This window comes from Eschrichtius robustus, chromosome 11 (genome assembly GCF_028021215.1).
Source record: "Eschrichtius robustus isolate mEscRob2 chromosome 11, mEscRob2.pri, whole genome shotgun sequence".
Taxonomy (NCBI): domain Eukaryota; kingdom Metazoa; phylum Chordata; class Mammalia; order Artiodactyla; family Eschrichtiidae; genus Eschrichtius; species Eschrichtius robustus.
In genome coordinates this window covers 58,438,005-58,462,735 of record NC_090834.1, presented here as the reverse complement: position 1 = coordinate 58,462,735, position 24,731 = coordinate 58,438,005, and the positions used below count along the sequence as shown (strand labels likewise).

General features: G+C 54.9%; 1 protein-coding gene across 3 annotated transcripts in view; it reads left to right on the top strand.

The window, feature by feature from the left end:
• The window catches only part of MYO7A (myosin VIIA), an 86,445-nt gene extending 65,517 nt beyond the window's left edge, over window positions 1–20,928 (top strand). The window contains exons 30-47 of one of the 3 annotated variants that reach the window (XM_068555437.1): window positions 1,164–1,334; window positions 3,633–3,750; window positions 4,506–4,632; window positions 5,819–5,988; window positions 6,907–7,097; window positions 7,794–7,918; window positions 8,624–8,781; window positions 9,810–9,963; window positions 11,142–11,297; window positions 11,844–11,949; window positions 13,347–13,460; window positions 14,540–14,627; window positions 14,807–14,913; window positions 17,096–17,281; window positions 17,659–17,769; window positions 18,908–18,991; window positions 19,922–20,041; window positions 20,336–20,928. In XM_068555437.1, the coding sequence (XP_068411538.1) occupies window positions 1,164–1,334; window positions 3,633–3,750; window positions 4,506–4,632; window positions 5,819–5,988; window positions 6,907–7,097; window positions 7,794–7,918; window positions 8,624–8,781; window positions 9,810–9,963; window positions 11,142–11,297; window positions 11,844–11,949; window positions 13,347–13,460; window positions 14,540–14,627; window positions 14,807–14,913; window positions 17,096–17,281; window positions 17,659–17,769; window positions 18,908–18,991; window positions 19,922–20,041; window positions 20,336–20,425 (2,376 nt within the window). In that variant the 3' untranslated portion in view covers window positions 20,426–20,928. Of the gene's footprint in view, window positions 1–1,163; window positions 1,335–3,632; window positions 3,751–4,505; window positions 4,633–5,704; window positions 5,989–6,906; window positions 7,098–7,793; window positions 7,919–8,623; window positions 8,782–9,809; window positions 9,964–11,141; window positions 11,298–11,843; window positions 11,950–13,346; window positions 13,461–14,539; window positions 14,628–14,806; window positions 14,914–17,095; window positions 17,282–17,658; window positions 17,776–18,907; window positions 18,992–19,921; window positions 20,042–20,335 lie in introns of all 3 variants that reach the window. The other 2 variants (XM_068555436.1, XM_068555435.1) reach the window with 2 other exon arrangements.
• Window positions 20,929–24,731: the final 3,803 nt, after the last annotated feature.

Sequence of the window (24,731 nt, the reverse complement as noted above, 5' to 3'; positions counted from 1 at the left end):
TTTGAAAGTAGAATCTCTTTTTTGGTAGGTTCCAGTCCTATTTTGTCGATGGTTGTTCAGCAGTTAGTTGTGATTTTGGTGTTTTTGTGAGAGGAGGTGAGCTCAGGTCCTTCCACTCCACCATCTTGTCTGTGCGTCTTGCTGTATTGTTAGTTAGGCTAGAAACTCTGCTCTAAAGGAGTAAGAGATCCACTCGTTTAGAGCACAGTTTACAAACGTGTATCCTTTTATCTCCTGAGGACAGGATTGATGTAGTTGCTTTGTTTTTGATGGTGATGATGGTTTTCATGACACTTATGGTTCTGTTGGTTATTATGATGGAGGAATAAGGATGGAGATGATGGAAATGAGGGATGATGGTGGAGGCAGTGATGGTGTAGGTGGTGGTGAGGGTAGTGATGATGATGATGGTGCTGCTGATGGTGGTGTTGGTGTTGGTAATGGTGGTGATGATAATAGTGGTGGTTTTGGTGTTGGTGAGCTGATATTCAAGCAGAATGTATTAGTACAGCCATATCAGTTGCTAAAATTCCAAGATACTTTGAACTAGTTGGAAAACATCTACTGCCTTCAAGGTGCCTGAGACCCTTTCTCTATTGCTCCTGCTGCCATAGCCCTGGGGAGCCCCAGGCAGGCATCACTGGGGCTGCCATGCACCAGCCTCAGACAGAAAAGGGGCAAATGCTCAGTGCCCATCTGGCTCTCTGCAACCTCTGCATTATAGCTCACTGGTTGTTCAACACCTTGACTGTCCCCAGGGGGTGTAGTGATGGTGATGGAGGTAGTGATGCACCCCATTCCTCTGATAGTCTCCAGAAGTACCCAGGTCCCCCATTCTCCAGGGCAGGCCTTTCTCATCAGGCTGAGAAGGTAGTGGCTGACCCATTACCAATGAGCTGGCTGGTCCCTCTGGGTCAGCTCATGTGCCCCTGGGCAGAGTCCAGCTCTGTGCTGGTGCTGAGAAGACCCAGGAGCAGGTGAGTGTGGCCCTGCCCTTGGGGTGCTCATGGCTCCACCAAGCAGACAGGAGGTCCTGGTGAGTCAGGGAGAGCACAGGGTCCCAAAGACAAGGGTCTGAAAGCTACAGGATGCAGGGCCCAGGGGCTTTGGTGGCCCGGAATGTCTTCCCAGAGCGTGTGTGAATGAGATCTCCCCGCACCTAGGAGGATGACTTGGCCGAGCTGGCCTCCCAGCAGTACTTTGTGGACTACGGCTCCGAGATGATCCTGGAGCGCCTGCTGAACCTCGTGCCCACCTACATCCCTGACCGCGAGATCACGCCCCTGAGGACGCTGGAGAAGTGGGCCCAGCTGGCCATTGCTGCCCACAAGAAGGTCAGAGGGCTGGGGTTTTGAAGAAGGGGCTTTCTGATGACCTGGCTGAAGGGTAAGGACCTGAGAAATCAAAGAGGTCACAGCTCTTACCTGACATCTGTCTGTCCATGGGGCTGGGAGGGCAGGATGGCACCCTTGACCTCCTGGCTCCCAGCAGCCTTTCTCCACCAGGGATATCAGTTCACTTGTGTTTTCTGCCCTCTACTCTGCACTGGGCGCCCGGGACACAGAGATGGATCAAATCTAGCCCCATGGCCTCATGAGGGAAACCATGGGTCCATGGGCACTGGGGGTCCCAGCTCCTGGCCTCCCACCAAAGCTTATTAGTGCTGCAGCTCAGGAGAGTTGGTGCATGCTGGAGGAGCTTCTAGGAAGTGCACCTCCTTTCCCCTAAAAGAGCTCTGGCCCTACTTCCTGCCTGGGGAATTTGAGGTACTGGCCCCCTCTGCCTCTTGTTTGAGGCCCCAGGCCCATAACCAGCCCTGAGTAGCTCCCTTCTAAGCTAAGAGACCCCCCGCCAAGTAGAGCAGGGGTGCCCTGGTGGGGGTGGGGGACCCTGGCTGCTGGAGGGGACCCACGGGCCTCCCCATCTCCAGGCCCTGGTTGTATAAGAGCAGAATCCTCTTTGCACACAAGTTGCCAAGGGCTCCAAGATCAGTGTGTCTCAACCCCTAGGCCACGTGGCCTCTTCCCTAACCCAGGAGCCCCATGTGTCTCCCCCTGAGCTCTTTGCCTTCCCTTGAGCTGCCCACAAGTCTCCACCTGTACCCGAATGCTCCCTGCACCCCCTGTGCTTCTAGGCCTGGCTCACCCCCGAGGACCTCCCTGTCCTCAGCCCCCTCCAGAAGAGATGCATGTTCTCCCTCCCCCACTCTTTCTGTCCTTAGCAATCTCCTCTCCCTCACCCCGCACACTTGGTTAGCTGTTGAAGCCCATCCATTCCACCTCCCAACAGCTCCAGCCTCCATCCCCACCTCCACTCCTCTGCCTTCCCTGGGTCCTTGGTGTCCGCTGCCAATGTGCATGTGGCACCTGGCATGTTCTGGGTTGAGTGCCATCATTCATGAATTCCCTTTGTTTTGGGTGCTTGCCGTGTGCTGGGCACTGCACCAGGCCCTGGAGACACAGCTGCGAGTACAACAGATGTGCCCTCTGCCCTCTCAGAGCCCATGACCGAGCTCGTGGGTCTCCCCGCTGGACTGTAGTGCCCTGGCCTGTGCGTCCCAGAGCCCTGGCCCAGGCCTCTTGTAGAGTGGACTGGTCCGAATTAGCGTGATTATTAGGGTCAGAGGGGTAAAAACATTTTATTTTGAAATAATTTCAAACTTACGAAAAAGTTGCAAGTTAAAAAGCTAAGCCTGCTGTGTACAGTATACACTTCACCTAGACTCACCAGTTGTTAACATTGTCCCACATTTGCTTTTATTTTCTCTGCACACTTACATGTTATTATTTTTTCTGAGCCATTTGAGATTAGGTTGGAGGTGCTGAGCCCCTTGTCCCTGAATACTCACAGCTCTTGGGATGGCACTGCTTCTGGGCCCTCTTCGTGCATGGAAATGTGACAGCACAGGGGCTGGCACACACACATGTCTTCATCTATGTTTGTGTTCATAGATGATAAAAATCATGAGTTCACTCTGATCCCTCCAATTCTACTCCAATACCACCAAGTTCTTATTAAAGCTCGGCAGAATGTTTTTAGATAATAAAACATCGGTGCATTAATTTCTTGCCAGGAGCATTGCATTCTTCCCCCAGCTGCTTGCCCACTCCAGGCTCCAACCCTTCTCTACCCTGCAATCTTCCTAACTCCCAAGTTCACCTGTCAGTTTCCACTAAAAGACCAGCCTCGCAGTGGTGGCCTCGCCCGTGGTTCTGTGTGACCTGCCTCCTACTCACCGGTTTCCCACTCCCTCTTCTTGGTCAGGCCTGGCACCCCCCGGCCCCATCCTTAGCCACTCATGTTCTTGTTCCCCAAACGCCTTCCCTGATCCCTGCCCTTGTGCCTTGCACATGCGCCAGCTGGGATTGTGGGCTTTCTTGTCACTCTGCTGAATCGGGAGCTCCCTGAGGGGGGACCCATGTTTCTCTAGCAAGTGCTCACTGCTGTTGATGGAATCGGAGGAAGATGGGGTGACAGGGAGGCGGTGGGCTGCGGGGGTGGGGTGAGGCCATGGTGTACACGAGGACATGGTGGCCTGGGACCCACTTCTGACTTGGGGACCGGGACATTTGATTTCCAGACAGAGCTTGTGCCAAGTCTTTTGTCCCCTGTCCCTGTCTGTGCCCCTCCAGGGGATTTATGCCCAGAGGAGAACTGATGCCCAGAAGGTCAAAGAGGACGTGGTCAACTATGCCCGCTTCAAGTGGCCCTTGCTCTTCTCCAGGTTTTACGAAGCCTACAAGTTCTCAGGTACCCCTCAGCCCACCTGCCTCCCGTTCCTCCCTCGATGGCTCTGGTCTGTGGCAGAGGGAGTGGAATGGCCTGAGCCAGACTCCCCAGTCAGCCAGCCTCCTGCCCGCAGGGCTGCTTGGCCTCCAAGTCAATGTGCTGAGTGGGTCCTGCCTCCCTGCAGCCCAGTAGGGCTCTGTGGCACATAGTAGGTACTCAGCAACACACCGGGTCGAACAGTTGACTGAGTATTGTGATCATTAAAGCACCTACTGTGTACAGAAGAGGGTGGCCCAGAGCACGGGCTGGGCCGAATCCGTGAAGCTGAGAGTAGATGCAGCCGACAAACCTGCACAGGCCACTTGCTTAGCCAACCTCGGGCCACTGGTACCAGGCACCTGCTCCATGCCAGGCCCTGTGCTGGTGGTGGCTTCACAGAACCACCAAATATCAGGTTCGAGGGCACGTTGGGGCTCAGTTTGTCTGACTCCTCCCTGTATCCCACCATACCGCAGGGCAGAGACTTGTCCCAAGCTGCACAGACCAGTGGCAGGGATGCAGCTCCAACCCAGTTCCTTAATCCAACACTCTCTTCCCACCGCACCTGGTGTTTTGGCTTGTAGGGAGGTTGTGTTCTCCGAGCCTCAGTTTCCCCATCTGTAAAATGGACATCAATATACCCCACCCTGGCCACCTCCCTGGTGGTTATGAGGATCGAGAAGGGCTGGGTCCAGCTGTGGGCAGGTGCCCTCTCAGTGCCTCTGTCTCTGCCCCAGGCCCCAGCCTCCCTAAGAACGACGTCATTGTGGCCGTCAACTGGACGGGCGTCTACTTCGTGGATGAGCAGGAGCAGGTGCTTCTGGAGCTGTCCTTCCCCGAGATCATGGCCGTGTCCAGCAGTAGGTTAGTCCAACCCCCACTCCCCGCTTTAGTGCAGGGCGGGGACTTGTCCAAAGCCGCATGAAGACCAGTGGCAGGGATGGGACTCAAACCCAGGGTCCTGATTCAGCACTTTCTGAAGTCAGGAGGGGCAGATGGAGACACAGGCAGACACACGGGGAAGGAGAGAGCTCCCGGGGCTTTTCTGCGGTCGTGGGGACCTTTGAAGGAAACCTCACAGAGGACATCCCCAAGGTGCAGAGACACGCAGTGGCCTGTCCTGTTCGCATGTGACTGAGCAGCATGTGCTGCACCCTGCAGACCCCTCAGGCACCTTCCTCCCAATAGGGTGGGGGGTGGGGGCGGGTGTTTACAGCACATTCATGGCTGTTCTGAGATGGGCATGGGTGGTTAGGACAGTCAGGGATGGTCGAGCGTGTACAAAAAGCTGGCCTGAGATTCAGGGCCCTGTATGGGACTCACCTCCATGTCCTCATCTCTAAAATGGAGGTCTTAACTTTCCTTCAATACAGTGGTGAGGAATACACACAATAATCGATGGGAGAGCTCTTTGCAAACTGAGAAGTGCAGTGCACATGGGAGCAACGTTGGGAGTGGGTCCTGAAATGGACTGGCGTTCCCAGCAGTGCCTCCTCCCCCCATCTGGGGCTTGTAGGAGTGTCTCTGGGCTGTGTCCGATGTGGGCCAGGGTTGGGTCACGTCCAGCTCTGACCAGGCACATGGGATGCAGTGGTGACAAGATAGTCCTTGTCCTCTTGCAGCTTCACTTGGGAGGGGAGATGGACATCGAATAAGCCATTTTAAAGTAGGGGCCAGTGTGCTGAGGGCTGTGGGAGGGCAGGGAGGGCTTCCTGGAGGCAGTGGTTTCTAGGCTGAGCCTTAAAGGGTGAGTAGGAATTAGACAACAAAGGGGAAGTGAGCTCCCCCTGCAGGCCTCCCAGGACCATGTGTGACTTTGGCCTGGCCGTGGCTGACTCAGGCTGAGCTGTGGCTGCCTGGCCCCATCTCACCCTGGCTGGGCCGGCCTCTTTCTGGCTGGGCCACATCTGACTGGGCTGGCCTTGGTCTCCTTCAGGGAGTGCCGTGTCTCGCTCTCGCTGGGCTGCTCTGACCTGGGCTGCGCTGCATCTCACTCGGGCTGGGCAGGACTGACCCCGACAGGGCCCTGTTCTCCGTGTTGGTCCTGCAGGGGAGCGAAACTGGTAGCCCCCAGCTTTACGCTGGCCACCATCAAGGGGGATGAGTACACCTTCACCTCCAGCAATGCTGAGGACATCCGTGACCTGGTGGTCACCTTCCTGGAGGGGCTCCGAAAGAGGTCTAAGTATGTGGTGGCCCTGCAGGACAACCCCAGCCCTGGTGAGTGGCTCCTGGCACGAGCTGCCAGTCCCCGGGGTCAGGGTGTTAGGCAGATTACGTGCCCTGGCCTTGGCCTGGCGTTCAAGATCACTAGAGCCTGTTACCCAGTCTTCCCCAGACACCCTTGGTTCCAGCTGGACCAAATAGCTCAACCCTGTGCCTTCGATCTGTGCCCTGTGGGGAACCTTCCTCCCCCTGGTCTTAAATACCTATTACTTGCCACCTTCTCCAGATGAGATCAGGGGTTCCTCCTCAGTGTTCCCCCAATACCCACCATCTTCAAATGATGACAGTGGTAACAACTATGGACTGTGCATCCCCAGGCCTTTGAGGGTCCTGAGCAGAGCGTGAGAAAGAGACGAAATGAACCCATCCCTGCCCTCAGTGGGGAGGGGGTGGGAGCAGACAGTGACCATCCCTGTGATAGTGCAGTGACCCGGGAAGCCCAGAGGCTGTGGGAGCCTGGGGTTCGGGGAGGACGTATGTGTGAGCAGAACGTTTGGGGCAGAGAGGAGAACCGAGCAGAGGCTGGAGAGAGCAGGTGTGTCTGGGAACTGCGGGTAGTTTGTTTCGGCTGGAATGGGCGAGATGAGGCGGGAGGGGCAAAAAGTGAGGCAGAAGAAGTCAGGAAGGCCATCTGCCAACAACAAGCCTGTGAGCGTGTCGAGGAGTGTGGGATTCCTTTTAGGGCAGTGGGGAGCCACGGAAGGCTTCTGAGCAGGGAAGTGGCCCCCTCCGATGGCTGTCTGTGTGGGGGGGTTGTGCAGGGTAGAGGCAGAGCGGCTGCTGAGCAGATATGGGACAGGGCCTCAGTTCCAGTGGGGAGGAGAGGCTTACAGGTCATCAACCCAAAGAGAGGTGTTCCAACCCAGCCTCTCTCTCTGCCCCCATGTGGCCCTGCTCACCCATGCCTTCCAGCGGGCGAGGAGTCAGGCTTCCTCAGCTTTGCCAAGGGGGACCTCATCATCCTGGACCATGACACAGGAGAGCAGGTCATGAACTCAGGCTGGGCCAATGGCATCAATGAGAGGACCAAGCAGCGTGGGGACTTCCCCACCGACTGCGTGTATGTCATGCCCACTGTCACCATGCCACCGCGGGAGATTGTGGTATGTGGCCCGGGGGTGGCAGGTGCATGGGAGGCTCCCCTGGCCCCTCCTTGTCTTCTTCCCACATAAAATGGAGTGAGGGATTACAGTAGATTCATGCTTTGCTGCTTCTGTGAAGATGATCTGGGGGTCTTATGGGACCATAAACTGAAAGTTGGGGGCAACTATCAAATGTATGCCAGGTGGAGAGGGACCTAGAAATTGCATCAGATGAGGAACTGCCCAGGGGTAGGGGATCAGAGAAGAGTGGCCTAGGGGATGGGGGCCAGGGGTAGGGGCTTGCACTGTCCAGAAAGGCAGTGAGGGCAGAGCTGGGAAGTGAGGCCCTGCTTCCTCTGGAGCCCCTTGAGCCAGCACTGAGGACTTGGAGCCCAGCTTTCCAGGCAGCTCCTGAGCCAGGCTCTGTTGACGGGGCAGTTCTCACACTGCATCCGCTGCCTTTTCCAGGCTTTCTGACTGACCCAACCTGGTTCAGACACAGGGCACCAAGGGAAGGGTCTTAAAGCCAGCATGATGGAGGCAGTGGTAATGTCAGAGATCTCCCCAGGAGGAAAGGTGTTCCCAGGGTCAGAATGGGGCACAGGGTCCACCCCCAGACCCACTTAAGAAGGCTCTGGGCTTTACCATGTTGATCCAGGGGCCCGGGGTGGAGATCCAGGGGCGCCTGACCTCAGTTCCCTGTCTCTCGGTCTCTAGGCCCTGGTCACCATGACCCCCGACCAGAGGCAGGACGTTATCCGGCTCTTGCAGCTGCGAACGGCAGAGCCTGAGGTGCGCGCCAAGCCCTACACGCTGGAGGAATTTTCCTACGACTACTTCAGGTGACGGGGGAAGGGGAGAGAGGGCCCCAGGACGGGGAGCTGCAGGCTCCTGCTACCCTGTGGTCTGCGTGGTGGGCTTGCTTTGTGGTGTCCCCGTCTGTGAGCAGGGCCCGGGTCAGAGGGAACCAGAGGGCACTTTCCGTCCGTCAAGATGACGCTTCTCATGTTGTGTCATCTTATCCTTCCTTCGTTTAAGATACTGTGACTGCGCCCACCCCAGGTGGAGTCCTGGGCACTCCTGACTCAAGGCTGTACCTGCCTCACCGACTCACAGTCCTGGTGGGGAGACAGGCATGAGACCAGGCGGCTGTTATTCTTTGCGCCCAGTGTTGTGATGGAGATGCTGGGTCGGGGTGGGGATGGAGGCGAGGAGGCTTCGTGGAGGAAGTGGTGTCTGAGCTAAGCTGGGGGTGGGGTGGGCGGGTGAGCCGGGTGGAAGAGCGCCACAGCTGGAACAGAGCGAGCAGAGAGAAGCAGGGGCGAGCAGGCCAGGGAGGCGGGCAGGGCTGCCGGGGCACAGCCAGCCTTGTTAGTATCTCCATCTGTCAGCTGAGAAAGTAAGGCCCGGGCAGGGCTGGTGACTCATCCCAGGTCACGCGGCGCAGCAGGGAAGCCGGTTCCCTGCGCTCTGCTTCCTACACGGGGCGGAATGGGGCTGGAGTCTCGCAACCTGGCCGTCAGCGCGGGCCGTCTCGTGCTGTGCAGGCCCCCACCCAAGCACACGCTGAGCCGCGTGATGGTGTCCAAGACCCGCGGCAAGGACCGGCTGTGGAGCCACACGCGGGAGCCGCTCAAGCAGGCGCTGCTGAAGAAGATCCTGGGCAGCGAGGAGCTCTCGCAGGAGGCCTGCATGGCCTTCATCGATATCCGCACCCTCAGAGGGTTGGGGGGGACACGGAGGGTCAGGCAGGGGCCACAGGGAGGGGGTGCCTAGGGCAGGGGAGGGCTGGGCTGGGCCTGGCCTCTAGGGTTTTCGTCTAGGCACTTACTTCCTTCTGAGGGGCCCAGCTGGGGCCTGGGCAGACGTGGGGGGATGCTGATGGAGCGGCTCCCTCCGTGTGCCCGGCACCTTACAGAGTGCAGGGGGCTGCCTCACCCGTTGTCTCCTCGCACCCTGTCATTTGGTTGACAGATGTATATCGTGCCATATGGTGGGCCAGGTGTGGAGACACGGCGGTGAGCAGACCCAGTACCTAGCCTCATGGTGCTCATGGTTGAGAGTGGAGATGTGCTGATCAGGGTCAGTGCTGTGATGGGACGCGACAGCACATTGACCTGACTTGGCCTTGGAGGAGGGCAGGGAGGACTTCCTGGAGGAAATGATATCTAGGCTGGAGACTGGGTAGGCCTTGGCCAGTCAAAGGGGAGATGGGTGGGGAATGTTCTTGACAGAGGGAGCAGCATGTATAAAGGCCCCGAGGCAAAACAGAGCAGGGCTGTTTCAAGGGCAGAAATTAACTCAGCACAGCTAGAGGCTAGAGTTCAAGAAGGGAATCCCAAGATGTGGGCTGATGGATGAAAGTTTCCCAAGGCCTGTTAAGAAGCTTGGACTGTGTCCTGCGGTGCAGCCATGGGGAGCCACTGGGGCAGGGGGTGGCATGGTTAGATTTGTGATTTGGAAAGTTTATTCTGGTTGCTGTGAGGACTCTGGTAGTGGGGTTGGGGCCTGGAGCAGGATGGCCAGTGAGGAGGTGGCCAGAGGAGTTGAGGAGAGAGGGCAGGCAGTGGGCATGGAGAGCAGTGTGGGCAGATTATGCCCATTTCCTGGGTGAGTAGCCTGAGGCCCAGGGCCACATGATCAGGGGTGGCAGACCCTGTTGGAGAGTGTGGCCGCCTGCCTCCCGGGCCATTGTTCCACGATTGGCCACAGCCTTCCTTGACAGCTCCCCACCCGTGCTCAAGTACATGGGTGACTACCCGTCCAAGAGGATGCGCTCCGTCAATGAGCTCACAGACCAGATCTTCGAGGGTGCCCTGAAGGCTGAGCCCCTCAAGGACGAGGTATACGTGCAGATCCTGAAGCAGCTGACTGACAACCACATCAGGTAAGCCGGGAGGGTGGGAGGGTGAGGGGCAGGCCCCCACCCCCTAGTGCTAACAGCTGAAGGTAATCGTAAAGGTCCTCCACCCACTGTGACGGGGAGCTCACTCCCTGCCGAGGCAGCAGCTGGCTCTGCCTGGGAACAGTCCTTCTTCACTCAGAGCAGGAAGCTGTCCTCAGGCCCCCTCATGTCCTAGCTCTCCCTCAAGGCCCAAGGAAGAGGGTCCAGAACCAAGAGGTGGTGGCTGAGCCCTCAGAGTCTGTCCTCCCCACAAGTTGAACAGCCCCAGCCCCTCCTAATTTCCCGCTGCTCTCTGCCTGAGCCTCCTCTGGATACCCCTCCCTAGCCCAGATGCCACTGTCTGCCTACAGGTGCATCTCATGAGCAATTGTCCCATCCCTGGCTCAGGCTGAGCTGGCTGTCAGTCAGAAGCTCTGGCTAAAAACTCTCATGGGCTGGGGGTGTTGGACCCCAGAGGGGGTCACCGCCTCCCTGATGGCCCAGACCATGGCAGGAGGGGGAAGTCAGGCACATGCTCATCTCAGAGCCTGAGAGAAGCCCCACCCTCTCCCTTTATTCCCAGACTTCCAACTCCCTCCCCAGCTGTGTCACTCTCTACATCTCTTATACAAGTCCACCATTGGACCATACATCAGATCTTTTCGCACATTCTGTGCCCACAGCCAGGAAAACCTGTCCTCTCCTTTGCATATCAGAATTTGCCTCAGTCTTCAAAGCCTAGATCAAATGCCACCTCCTCCTAGAAGCCCTCCAGGCTTCCCTCCTGCCAGACCGAAGGAGCTCAGAGTAGTGCCTGAGGGAGTCCTGGGGCTGGTCTAACGTAGTGCTACTCATATAATAGACGAGTTAAAGAGCTGCTTCCATCATAGGAAAGTCTTTCTAAGAAAAAAAAAAATCTTAGCCAGAGTGCTTGGTGACACAGCTGATTTTTATTCTGACACAAGCACCTTACCTCCACCTGACTAGTAAGTGTGCGGCCTGGGGTGGGGTTGGCAGACCGGACTTTGAGTAGCACTAATGGGATCAGGCTGTCAGGGGGGTGGGTCCGTGTGGGTCCTCAGACAGGGGTGGGGATGAGGGCAGGCATGTGCTGCCGTGGTGAGCAGCTGAGGCGTATTGGCCCGCGGTGGCCCTGCTGGACACCACACCTCTTCCTGCAGGTATAGTGAGGAGCGGGGCTGGGAGCTGCTCTGGCTGTGCACAGGGCTCTTCCCGCCCAGCAACATCCTCCTGCCGCATGTGCAGCGCTTCCTGCAGTCCCGCAAGCCCTGCCCACTCGCCATCGACTGCCTGCAGCGGCTCCAGAAAGCCCTGAGGTACAGCAGGGGCTGCAAGAGGCAGAGGAGGCAGTGGGCATAGTGCGTGGTGGCAGGCACTGGGATGGGCTTCCGGCCAACCTGGCTTGCGAGACGAGTCCCTTGGGGATGCTGAGGTCCTGACCCATCTTTGGGGTTGGGACCCATCTTCGGGGTCCCACAGCTGCCAGGTAGACAAAGGTGGCAGTGCCCAGTACCCATTCTGGACAATTTGAGAGTCTGGTTGCTCAGAAAGCTATTTTCTCATACCCTCAAGTCTGCTGGGGAGGCAGGCACCTGGGCCGCACTCCGTACTCTGCAAAGCCCACTTGTACCCTTTGCTTCATTCGGTCCCCTCCACATCCCTATTTGGTGGGTACCATTATCATCTCATTTTACAGATGAGGAACTAGAGGCTTGAGAGTTTGTCACCTGGTAGGAAGTGGTGGATGGGGATTAGGACTGGGGTTTGCCTGTCTCCAAAGTTCCCTCTGCTCTCTGCTCCCCATGGCCCCAGGAATCTGCTGCCTCCTGACTTGACCCCCTTCCCCCTCCCCCGGTTTTCAGAAACGGGTCCCGGAAGTACCCCCCGCACCTGGTGGAGGTGGAGGCCATCCAGCACAAAACCACCCAGATTTTCCACAAGGTCTACTTTCCCGATGACACAGACGAGGTGAGGGACTCTGGCTTCTTGGTCTGTGGGCGCCCCTGAAGGACCAGGCTCCCTCGGGGACACGGGGCAGCCCTGATGTCCCTTCCCCACCACCCCCACCTTTGCCCCCATCCTCCTGCCCCTCAGTGGAGTCGGGGCTCAGTCAAGAGGCCATAGACTCCTCGGGTCAGGAGCCCTTGGGTTCCTGGTTCAGCCTCTCACTTCCTTGATCAGCTTCCTTGAGAAGGTCACCTCTCCCTCTCTCTGAGGAGCTTCTGCTTTGGAGAAACGTGCTTTCTCCCCCTGAGCTGAGCTCTGTGTTGATGTCATCTCCCTGATGCCAGCTCTGTTCCTGGGCACAGGCCTGCCTGCTCTGCAGCCCAAGACCTCCCCCATTGCCCTGAGCCCACTCTCCTGCAGACTAACCCTTCCTTCCTTCTCACCTGACCTGTGAGTCCCCTCCACCCTGGTCCCCTGGGCAAAAGTCCTATATGTCTTCTTGTCATGCCCATTTGGTCAGGCTGGCTCCTGATCTACACCCCCTGCTCCATCCCAGCACAGCATCTCGTTCAGATAAACAAGACCAACATTGAAACTTTCGGTTTGAAAAGCAGTTTAAAAACTTGTCTAGAGACTAGAGACTCAGAAATACCGCTATAGGATTCTAGTCACAAGGACAGAAAAACTCCTGAAATCTTTTCCTGTCCCCTGTGGAAGGCTACATGGAGCATTCCCCCACCCCCCAAATCGCTCTCCTCCCTCGTCTAAGCTTCCCCAGACTCTCCTATCCCTCTCAACCCCAGTCTGGGCTGCTTCCCGGCTCTTGACTCCTCACCCTTTCTGGAGTCTGCTTTCTCCTTCCTCCGGTTTCTCTCCTTCCAATCACCCTGTCCCTTCTGTGCTCCCTTGGCCTCTGCCATCACTCATGCTTGCACAGCTGGGCCCAGGACCCTGGAGGCCAAGGCTCAGTCCCTCTTGAAGGGTTGGGAAGGGCACGATCTGGGAAGACCCAGACAGGAGTTGCTTTTTCTTTTTAAAAAAAAAAATTATTTTTAATTGAAGTTTAGTTGATGTACAATATTATATGAGTGTCAGCTGTACAACACAGTGATTCACAATTTTTAAAGGTGGTATTCCACTTATAATTATTATAAAATATTGGCGATATTCCCTGTGTTATTATAAAATATTGGCTATATTCCCTGTGTTATGCAGTATATCCTTGTAGTTTATTTTATACATAGTAGGTTTTATACTTCTTCCTTTTCTTAAGCATGATGCCCAGCTCTGGGGAAGCCCCCCTCAGAAGGAGGGTGTCTTGCATGGGAGGGGGCTCCGTCTAGCTGCAGGCACAGCCACGGGGATGCGAGAGGCCCTGCCAGAGCCAAGCAAGTGCTCCCCGCCACCCCTTCCCCCAGGCCTTCGAGGTGGAGTCCAGCACTAAGGCCAAGGACTTCTGCCAGAACATCGCCGCCCGGCTGCTCCTCAAGTCCTCCGAGGGATTCAGCCTCTTTGTCAAAATTGCAGATAAGGTGGGTTGGGGGGGTCACTGATTGCTTTATCTGCCTGCTCTTGGTCTGTCTCATGGGAAATTTGCTGGCGCCCTGGCAGCTCACGGGGCAGCGGGGCTGGGGACAGAGAGAAGGAGGGACGGGGAGAGGAAGAGGCGCTCTTGCGCACGGCATCTGATCGTGCCCGTCTCTTTCTTACGTACCTGCAATGGCCCCCTTACATGCAGCAGCTGTACCTAAATCTCTCTCCTCTGAGGCACTGCACAGCCTGGCCACAGACCTCTTGGGAGCGCTCTGTGCTCTGGACGCACTAGGCTCCTCACCCTGCCCCAATACACGTGTACTTTCCAGAGCTGATTTGACTGGTCCCTCAGCTGCCAGGCTGAGGTCAATTCACCTCTGAAAAAGCCCCTGAAGGGAGGATGACTATCCCCACCTAGTAGACCACAAAACCTGGCCTCAGAAGTGTTAAGTGACTTATCTCAGGCCCCACAGCAGGGACTCAGATCCAGGTAGGTCTGACTCTGAAGCACAGGCCCCTGCCTTCACCCCACATTGGCCCCCGCCCCATTTATGTCCATGGGAGTCACAGGCCCAGCTTGAAAGCCCCTTCCCATGGGGGGCCTCCCTGACCCTTGCAGGCAGGTCAGGTGCTCCCCCCTGTCGCTCACCCACAGTGCCCTGTGCATCCATGCCCGTCTCCTCACTTCATGTCTGTCCCTGTGCCAGACACTGTGACCCAGAGGTGATCTCAGTGAGGTCCTGGACCCAGGGGGGGCTTAGAGCCTGTGGGAGGCACAGGACACGGATACCAGAGAATGTCCAAAGCAGGGCCTGGGCCCCTTTCTCGGCCTTTTTTCCAGGGTCCTAGGGTAGCAATCAGTGACTCTTTGCTGAATGACTGAAGGGAGTCACTGTCACTGGACAGACACACTCAACAGGCACAGTCGGGGCAAGACGGGGTTGATACACGGACACCCGCTCTGGCTGCGAGCAGTTCTTCTGGAGAAGGGGCTGCCAGGGAGGCCTTGGGTGGGAAAGTCAGAAAACTCAGTATTGCTCAAATTAAAATGAGTGGACTAGAATGGCCATGTCCCTAGGTCATCAGCGTCCCTGAGAATGACTTCTTCTTCGACTTTGTACGACACCTGACGGACTGGATAAAGAAAGCACGGCCCGTTAAGGATGGTAACGTGAGGCTGAGTCCTGGGATCATCTGAGGCTTGGGGCCGGCAGGTCCTGGCTCAGGGCCATACCTGAGGCCCACCTGGGTGGGGCCCGAGCTAGGCCTTCCTCCGGGTCTGGTGCTGGGCTGGGCACCCTTCTGTGCTGGGATCTTCTGGGTGACCGACTGCCCTCTGCTGCAGGAATCATGCCCTCGCTCACCTACCAAGTGTTCTTCATGAAGAAGCTGTGGACCACCACGGTGCCAGGGAAGGACCCCATGGCCGATTCCATCTTCCACTATTACCAGGTGAGCTGCCCAGAGCCCCTCTGCTGGGGCTGCCTGCTGTCCTTGCCAGGGGCGGGGCAACAGCATGGACCAGAAGCCATGCCTGCCGGGGTCTCCGGAGGCGGCCCGACCTCAGATCCTTCTCCTTCCCAACCCTCCAGCCCTCGGGCTGAGCTCTCAGGCCCTTCCCCTGGTGAGGGGCTATGCTCTGAATTTGGGATTCTGCTGGTACACCTGGGTCTGTAAACGTTTTCCAGCAAAGGCATGGGCCTGCGGGAAGCCAGCAGGGTGGCTCACAGGCTGAGCCTCTATTATGTGTCTGGCAGTTTGTACTCATTCTGTCCTCCCAACAAACCCCAAGAAGGAGGCATGTTGTTCCTATTTTACAGAGAAACAGAGAGATCAAGTGATGTAATTAGGATCACAGGGCTGATGGAACTGGGGTTTGATTCCAGGTCTTCAGGACTGCAGACTCAGTGGTCTCTTCTGAGGCGGCCATTTACCGTTCTGTGGGACAGACAGACCAGGATGCTGGGAGGGGCGCCAGTGGTGGGGAAGGCGGCTGCCCTGGTAGAGAGAACCCTGGCCTGGGAGCCAGAAGGGCCGCCTTCCTTCAAACCCGGGATCTTCCTCTCCCCTTTCCCCTTTGCCCCGTGTTGCCCGTTTAGCAGGTGGCACCGTTAACTACCAGCTCCCCCAAGGCAGAAACCTGAGGCAGCGTAGACCTCTCCCATGTCCCAAATCACTCACCTGATGACTTTACCTCCTGAATATCTCTAAAATGCATTCACGTCTCTCCATCACCACCTCCACCAACTTGGGTCGGTCCACCATCTTCTGTCATCTGGAAGAAGCCCATAACCTTCTCTCTGATCTCCTCCATCTGTCTTCAATCCATTCTCCACAGGGTGGTCACCATGATCCTCTCAGTGGCTTCCCATTGCCTTGTACCAACACTCCTTTGCTCAGCTCACGCCAGCCGCATTTTCTCAGATTCTCAGATGTGCCTTCGTAATGCCTCTCTTCTGGAATGCTCCTCCCTTGGTTCTTTCTCTCAGCTACTGAGTTTTTAGATGTCAATTCAATCATCTTATCTTAAGGGAAGTCTTCCCTGCCCCCCAGACTAGATTGGGTCACCTTGCTATATTCTCTCATAGTACTGAGAACAATTCCTTCAAAGGCTGTAATTACACATTGGTTTGATGAATAATGTCTGTCCTTGACTACAAGTTCCATGAGAGTAGGGAGGGTATATGTTGTTGCTTAAAGGGCCTGACCCATAGTAGATGCTTAATATTTGTTGGCTTGATGGATGGGTTCATAGGTGAATTGGTGACTCACTAAATGGTTGGGTGGAAGGATGAATGGTGAATGAATGTACGAGTGGATGTTGGTACATGGATGGATGGACAAATGGGGGAATTAATCGGAATTTGATGTCGGTAGGTACACCCTTATGGGTGGGCAGGTGGGTGGGTGGATGGGGAGATAATGTGGGTGGGTGGATAGCTGGAGGGATAGATGGATGGGTGAGTAGATGAAAAGGTTGGTGGATAGTTTCTGATCTGCAGTGTATCCTCAGGCCATCCTTGGTTTCCCTACTCTTCAGATGATAGTGGATAAGACAGATGTAAGGTTCCAGGAGCTTGTGGGCAGTGCTGGCCCTTCTTTAGAGGCTTCATCTTTGCTTTCAGTCAGCTCCTCATCCTCAGCTACTCTGGTTCTGGGTCTGGAAGATCAAGGTGGGGATGGGGCTGGTGCTGCTGATGAAATCAGTGGGTCTCAAGGGAACACAGCAGGAGGAGGCCAGCCTGAGAGGCTCTTCCCAAGGAAGGACAGGCCTGGGGGGTTAGGGTTATGGAACAGTCACTCACCCCAGCTGGTCCCTCTTTCTTCATCATCTCTGAAATGGGGCTGTTCACCTCACTGGACTGTTATGGGGGAAAATGAGATGATCTTCACACCTGGCTCTGCTTTAAATCTGTAAAGCGCTGAATCTGTGCGGCATAATGCTGTTTCCCTGTACTGTGCCTTCCCCCCTTGGGGAGCAGTGTCAGCTGAGGTTGGGGAAGCAGGTGGGCCCAATGTGGGGTAAAGCAGTAGACCCGGCCTCGCGGGGGGGTGGGGGTGGGGGGTGCTTAAGGGAAGGAGCCCGCTTCCTCCAGGTGCCTCCACTGCCTGTGACCTGCTCTGTCTCTGGCAGGAGTTGCCCAAGTATCTCCGAGGCTACCACAAGTGCACGCGGGAGGAAGTGCTGCAGCTGGGGGCACTCATCTACAGGGCCAAGTTTGAGGAGGACAAGTCCTACTTCCCCAGCATCCCCAAGCTTCTACGGGAGCTGGTGCCCCAGGACCTCATCCGGCAGATCTCACCTGACGACTGGAAGCGGGTGACCATGGGGGAGACAGTGGGAATTGGGGCCCCCTGAATGGTTCTCTGGGTACCCCAGGGTCAAGGGGGCAGGTGCTGGACAGCAGCCCAGGGAAGTGTCTCTTGTGGTCCCTGTAAATTCAGCCGGCCACTTGGCAGTAATTTGCCCTGTCCTGGTTACCATGGTGACTGGATTTTGATACTGTTTGGCCTGCTTGCTTTGGGGAGGGAAGGGCTGTCAGGAGTCCATTAACTGGTAAAAGTGGGGAGGCTTCATAGCCTCCAGGACCCCCATCCTATACCTGGCCCTCCAGGGCCCATGACAGCTGCCGACAGTGCAGATGGGGCAGGAGCGGCAGGGGAGGGGACTCTGACCCCCCCCCCCGCCCCCTGCAGTCCATCGTCGCCTATTTCAACAAGCACGCAGGGAAGTCCAAGGAGGAGGCCAAGCTGGCCTTCCTGAAGCTCATCTTCAAGTGGCCCACCTTCGGCTCAGCCTTCTTCGAGGTGAAGGTATGCTGTGGGTGGGTGCTTCTCAGAGAGGACGAGGGGGAACCAGATGGCACAGAGACTCCTCCCCATGACTTTGGGAAACTGCAGTGGTCTCTGCCACCTGCCTGCCAAGGAAAGGAGGAAATGGCCCTCAGCTTTGTCCCAGCTAGGTGTCTCAGCTAAGTACTGGGCCCTGGGCTTAGTCCTGGGACACTGAGGGGCCATTATCTCAGCCTGGCAGGGGAGGCAGATGGGTACAAAGGCCAGAGTAATGCAGGATGATCTGCACCGTGACAGTGGGGTGGCAGAGCCTGGGAGGCCCAACCAGACTGCGAAGGCTGAGGAGGCTTCCTGGAGGAGGCCACGTTGAGCTTTCCAGGGAGACCCTGAGGGGAGGGTTCCTGGCAGACAGCCTGGCACGAGCAAAGACCCAGAGGCGTGAGAGCTCAGGCCTGGGCAGGAAGTGTGAGTGGGTGAGTGTGGATGGGCGTGGGGTGTGAGGCGAGCAGGCTGCGGTAAGAAGCAGGTTGGTGAGCAGGAGAGGCGGATAGGGTTCCTCCTGCAGGTGGTGCCCAGCCTGGAGGGTTTTGTGCAGGGATGATGGGGCCAGAGCCCACTCTGACTTCAGGGTGGGGATGGATCTGAGGGGCAGGACCAGAGGCAGGAGGATGGTGAAGTGCCTGGGGTGAGGGGATAGGTCAGGATGGAGAGGGGGGAATGGCCTTGCTACACACTGGGGAGGGGGGCCCTTTGAGAAGCCTGGCTGTGCAACGAAGAGAGAGGTAGGTAGGTACACCTGGAGGCAGGTGTAGGGTTCAAGGCGGCTTTTTAAAGATGAGAGGCTTCAGGGCTGAGAGAGAGCAATAGCAGGGACTCCTAGAGAAGCAGGACAGAAGGGCTGAAACTGCTGCCGGGCTGGTTGGGGACCCATGAAGGGATTTGGGGTAGCTCTGAGGGCCCAGCAGAGGTACTGATAGAAACCACGAGGTCGTGGCAGGACCACGAGCACCACTGCACCCCTGGTATCAAGCAGGCAGCAGGAGAGCTAGACTTAAGCCCAGCTGGGGGCGGCTTCACTCCTGCTCCAAATGTTTATAATATTTCCTGCTCTGGGTTCCCCACCTGATGTCTCTGGCTTTTTTCTTTTAACTAGCAAACTACAGAGCCAAACTTTCCTGAGATTCTCCTAATTGCCATCAACAAGTACGGGGTCAGCCTCATTGATCCCAGAACCAAGGTGAGCAGTGACAGGGAAGAGCAGGCGGGGGTGGGCTTCTCTGTTTGCACTTCTAACAAAGGCCCCCCAGACTCAAACCCCAAGAGACCCTATCGGCCACCACCATCCTCGCGTCATCCACCCACCTGGCCACACATCTTGAGAGGCTGACCGTGTTTGCTGTGTCTACTTCCTTACCTCTCATCTCTCCATCAAAACTGCTCTCTGAGTTACTAACAAAGCCCTCGATACTAAATCCAATCACTCTTTAGTGCTTGGCCTTTCAGCATCATTGGATACTACCAACTACTTCCTCCTTCCAGAATGCTCTCTGTCCACATTGGTCAGGGTGGGAGGCTCTACTGGGGTAACTGCTGCTCAGGTTTGTGGGCCTGAGCAGTTCCTACCAAGGGGGCCAGGAGACAAGTCCTACCACTGACACAGGAGGGTACAACTGGGGCTGTTGGCGAAGGGGGCAATGACCACCGTCTTCCCCTTGGCTCCATGTGCCCACTTTCCTGGTTTTCCTCATATCTCCCTTGGTCTCCCTCTCAGGCACTTCCCTGGGCTTCTTCCCTACCCAGCCCACACACACCGTGTTCCCCAAGTCTGTGTCTTCTTGTCTCCCCCCTCCAACTCTGCTGGACCATCTCATCTGGGACCACAGTTTCAGTTCCTGCAGGCTCTCAGATTTCCAGTTCCGGGCCCCATACACCTGACGGCCTCCTGGGCTTCCTTGGTTGTCCCACCAGCTGGTCCCGCCCAAGGCCTGGAGGGGGAAGGCATCTGCTTCCCACAGCAGCTCCACGGCACAGCTGGGCTCTACTCTTTGCTCCTTTTCTCGCCTGAGAGCCTGAGGTCCTTCCTGTGGGTGGTGTCTGTGGGCTGGAGCTGAGGAGAGTGAGGCCAGACAGTCCAGGCCGTGCAGCTTCAGACTCTCTGCTCCCCTAGGACATCCTGACCACTCACCCGTTCACCAAGATCTCCAACTGGAGCAGCGGCAACACCTACTTCCACATCACCATTGGGAACCTGGTGCGCGGGAGCAAACTTCTCTGTGAGACGTCACTGGTGAGAGCTCTTCCTTCCAGGCCTGGCGGGCTCCCCTGCAGCTTCAACTGAGGGACCCACAAATTAGCACCTTAATGTGAGGTCGCAACAGCTTAGAGCCCTAGATGTCTGGCTGGATGAATCTAACCCTTCAGCTGTGTGGCTGGGGAGACTTAAGTCCAGAGGGTAGGCAGGGTCTGCCTTTGTCTGGGCTTCTGTCCACTGCAGTTTCCTGGGAGCTGTGTTCTGGGTCTGAGTGGGCGGCCGTGTCCTACTCTGTGCTCTGCTTATCTATCTTCTTGCTGCTGTTTCCAGGGCTACAAGATGGATGACCTCCTGACTTCCTATATTAGCCAGATGCTCACGGCCATGAGCAAACAGCGGGGCTCCAGGAGTGGCAAGTGAACAGCGGGGAGGTGGTGCTGGCTCTGTGCCTGCTCTCCAGGCAGCAGCTGGCTCAGGACCATCAGCTACCTCTGCCGCCGGGGGAAGACCTCTGCCATCGAGGCAGGGAGGCTGGGCCGGCTGGCCACCACTGACCGTACCATCGTGGCCTCTGACCCTCCTTCCGGTGCAGCGGCCTTGCCGGGATGCAGAACTCCCCTCCATCCACCCCTGAAGCACCCGGTTGGTTCTACTCCTGGCTTGCTGTGGCCTTCCCAGTTGTAAAACCCTGTGCTCCTTGGGTGCCGTTCTTATCTCAGACTAGCCCTACTATGTGACCTCTTTTGACTTTCTGTGCACCACCAGGAAAGGTAACCAAGAGGACTACCTAGTTCTTCATGCTGGGAACAACCAAACCAAGATTGTTCTGAAGCCTAAGGGACTGGCTTAATTCCCCTAAGTCCAGGAGCCTCAGCTTGGGTGAGGGAGACGGACCACTTTTATATATTACAGTGTGAGTGAGTGCTGAGCCCCTGCTCGAGGCTCCCCTGATCACCTCAGGCATAAAGCATGTGTTCCATCTTCTGGCCCTGTAGTGTCTTTGCTGGGGGAGGGGCAGGGTGTGGGGATAGGACAGGGCCCTTTGGGGGAGTGGCCTATAGAACTGTCTCCTTGGTCTGTGCGTGCAGGGTCAAGCTGGTCTGGGGGTTGGTTGGGGGTGCTTAAAGGACTGGCTGGGCCTGGGGCAGGCTGAGGGGATGCAGCCCTGGGAGGCAGTGACCTAAGTGTGGATGGGCTGGAGATCCAGAGGGGGGACCAGCTTCTGGGCCTTACCTAGGGCCAGTGGATCAAGAGTGGCCCTTGCATCCTGCCAGAAACATCTCCTTGGCTCATCAAGAAACCTCCAAGAACCTCAGGAACCATGCTGCCTTGGGATGAATCCTTACGTCCAGTGGGTGCCTGTAAAATATTACTTTGTGACCAGGATGGAACATACAAGTTTGGACATGACCTGGGCAGGTCCGGGGGTGGGGGATTCAGACAGGGAAGGTGTGATCTGGGGGTGGGCATCCTTCTGGGCTGTGGCTGGGATGAGCGCCTAGAGAAATGACAGGGGAGATGTTGGCATGTTTGTGATCTGTCCTCAAGGCCCCCCTGGTACTTCAGCACAGCCAGCCCAGCTCCACTTGCCCTCACACACTCAAGGGTCTGGGGTCACCTGCATGTAGGTGACAAACCACTCCACAGGGAATGCTATTCCTGTTCTCTCCAGATGCCTGTGCGGGAGGTGGAGGGGCTGGCTGGTGAAATGGAGGCCCCAAACCAGACAGCCCTGCTTTCTGGGATGACAATGCTGCCACCTGAGGCAGCCCTGCCCCACCAATGTTCACATGATTCCACAGTCCGCCCGGGATAAATCTGAGCCACAAGGAAGGTGCTGTGGTGTCTGCCCCTACACACCATCATATACAGGGGAATATGAGCCCTGGAGGAGTGTGAATACCTGATGGGCACATAGTAGAACACAACTTGCTGCTTCTAACGCTGGGCTCCCAGACAGGTATTCTCAGCTCTAGTTTCCCTTCAAGACCAAATGCCTTTGGATGGACGTGGGATTATGCTTATCACCCCACTGGGGAATCAGCCAATGACAAGCTATTAGGCAGCACCCACTGCACACTGTACGACAGGATGTGCGTGTGGGATGAGATCTTCACCCCCGACTCGTGCCCATGCCACCTCTCCTTCTCTGACTCACTTTGGCACTCATCCCCTAGCCTTTGTCAGCCTGAGTGACCACAGAGGGTCTAAAGATTGCATCACTTACCTTCCGAGTTCCTGAGAGGTTGCCGTTATTTACATGCTGATGTTCACCACAGCCACTCCTTTAGTGGGGAATGTTATGAAGGTTAGGATGAGACAAATCCTGTGACACCCAGAGAGCAACCAGTTCCAGCTCCAAGACCAAAACTTTTTTCCCTTTGCTCATGCCCTTGAGATGAAGGCTAGACCAAAATGGTTTTCCTGAGAGCCTCCGGGATCTGCTGCACTCCTCTCTTGACCCCTCTCTACCATCAGGTCACCCTGGGGCACAGAGAGGAAGAAGAAGAAGGGGCAAGTTGTGGCTAATTCTTCTCTGAACACAGCCCAAAGGAGGAGAAGGACATGCTGGATGTGGTGGAAACCATCATAAAAGAGGATTATTGGGAGGATTCAATAGTAGGGGTGCTTTTCAGGTTCTGTTTCAGGAGGAGGGTCCTCCACAGAGGGAACTGTTGGTTCATCTGCCTCCAAGGTAGGCAATGCACTTTGGAGGGTGGCCTCTCTGCTGGCCTCTGAGGTGGGTGCCTGGGTGGGTTCAAAGGCCGGCTTGGTGGGCACCGGCTGTCTAACAGCATCCTAGGGTGGTATCGTTGGTTTGGTGGTTTCCTCAACAGGCTCTGGTATGATGGCTTTAGAGCCTGAGTGTTCCCTTTCGCTCTTGGTTAAAGTCCAGGGCTTTCCGTAACTTTCAAAGCTTCGTCTCGGAGGCTTGCCCTTGGAGTTTCTGTGGGATAGAAAAGACAACAACACAGATTCCTCCAAAGTCACTTCTCGAATCTTTGCCAGTCATATGGTAAAATTCTAGTCATCTTTAAAATGTTAGCCCCTCACTTACCATCTCAGATACTTTCCCCCTAGCTCTCTCCCTATCCAGGCTTTGGGCAGACTTTTATTTGGTCCTCAATTCATCAAGGTGCTGGAGTTTAAGAGCCTATTGCATAAGGTTCTAACTCACCATGGAAGCCCTCAGAAGGCAGAGATTGACATTTGCTTAAAGTTCATGCATTTCACAACCACTGTTCCCGAAGCAGTTTGAATAGAAACATGAACACATCCTCCATTAGAACGGGAGCTTTTTAGGGACAGAGACTTTGTCTTGCTTGCCACCACATGTACAGTGCTCAAGAGTGTCTGTCACACAATAATTGCTCAAAAAATTGGTTTTTTTTCTCTAATTGAATGATAGAAAAAATAGATGGAGACTTTTTCTAGTAATGGAGCTAGGAAACTGACTCTTATCAAAGACAAATTTAAAAATGGATAATATACAAAACCAAGAAAACATCTTAAAATTATCTAAGAATTACAATATACTGAGGAACTGTGGAGCAGGAATCTAGAAGAGGGTGAGAATCCAAAGAGGTAAGCCCTAAATTCAGTTATTTTTGCCCTGAGTGTAATTTCAATCTTGAAGAAACAGTTGCACACATGAGCTACATTTTTTTGTCAGCTTCACAGGAGGAAGCGGATTTTTATTGCACTTGAATTTGTAGGTCAATTCCATGACAACCAATATCTACCATATTAGGTTTGCAAATTCATGACTGTGTTATGTTGCTCCATTTATCTGGGTCTTTTTTCTCTCACTAAACTTTTGTAGTTTTCAGTGACCAGTCATCTATCTTCTTTGCAAGGGCTTGCAATATTTTCCTAAAATTCCTATTTATGTTTTTATGCTGTTGTAAATGATGCTATTTCAATTTTTAAAGTTTGCAGTTATTCATTGATAATATATAGACATACAGTTGATTTTTTGTATATTGACTTGTATCCTGAGGCATTGCTTAAGTCACCAGTTCTAGTAGGTTAGTAGGTTTGTCATTTGATTCTTCAGAATTTTTTAATGTAAATAATCATATCTGCAAATCAGGAGTTTTATTTCTTCCTTTATGCCTGTTATCTATCTTACTAAACTGGCTAGGATCTCCAGTACAACACCAAATAGAAGTGGCAGATATCCTTGCCTTATTTCTGATCTTAGAGGGAAAATACTGTTTCACTATTAAAAATGATATTGGCTGGAGGTTTTTTGTAAATATCTTTCATCATCAGATTGAGGAAGTTTCTATTTCTAGCTTACTCAGAGCTTTGATCATAAATAGGTATTGAATTTTGTCAAATATGCTTTTTCTACTTTATTTTATTAATATGGTAAATTTGATTAATTTTCAAATGATATATTTATCTTGCACTGCTGGGATAAATCTCACTTGCTCCGGATGTTTTGTCCTTTTTATATACTGATGGATTCAATCTGCTAATATTTTGTTCAGGATTTTAATGTCTAAGTTCATGAATGATACTGATCTGTAAATTTAGTTCTTGTACTGTCTTTGTCAGACATTTTTTTATAAGAGATTATTGCTGGCCTCAAAGAATCAGCTAGGAAATGTTCCTTCCTCTGCTTTTTTTTTTTTGAGTTGGTATAAAATTGGTATTATTTCTTAAATATTTGATTAACCAGTGAAAGTCATTGGGCCTGGACTTTTCTTTGTGGTGAAGT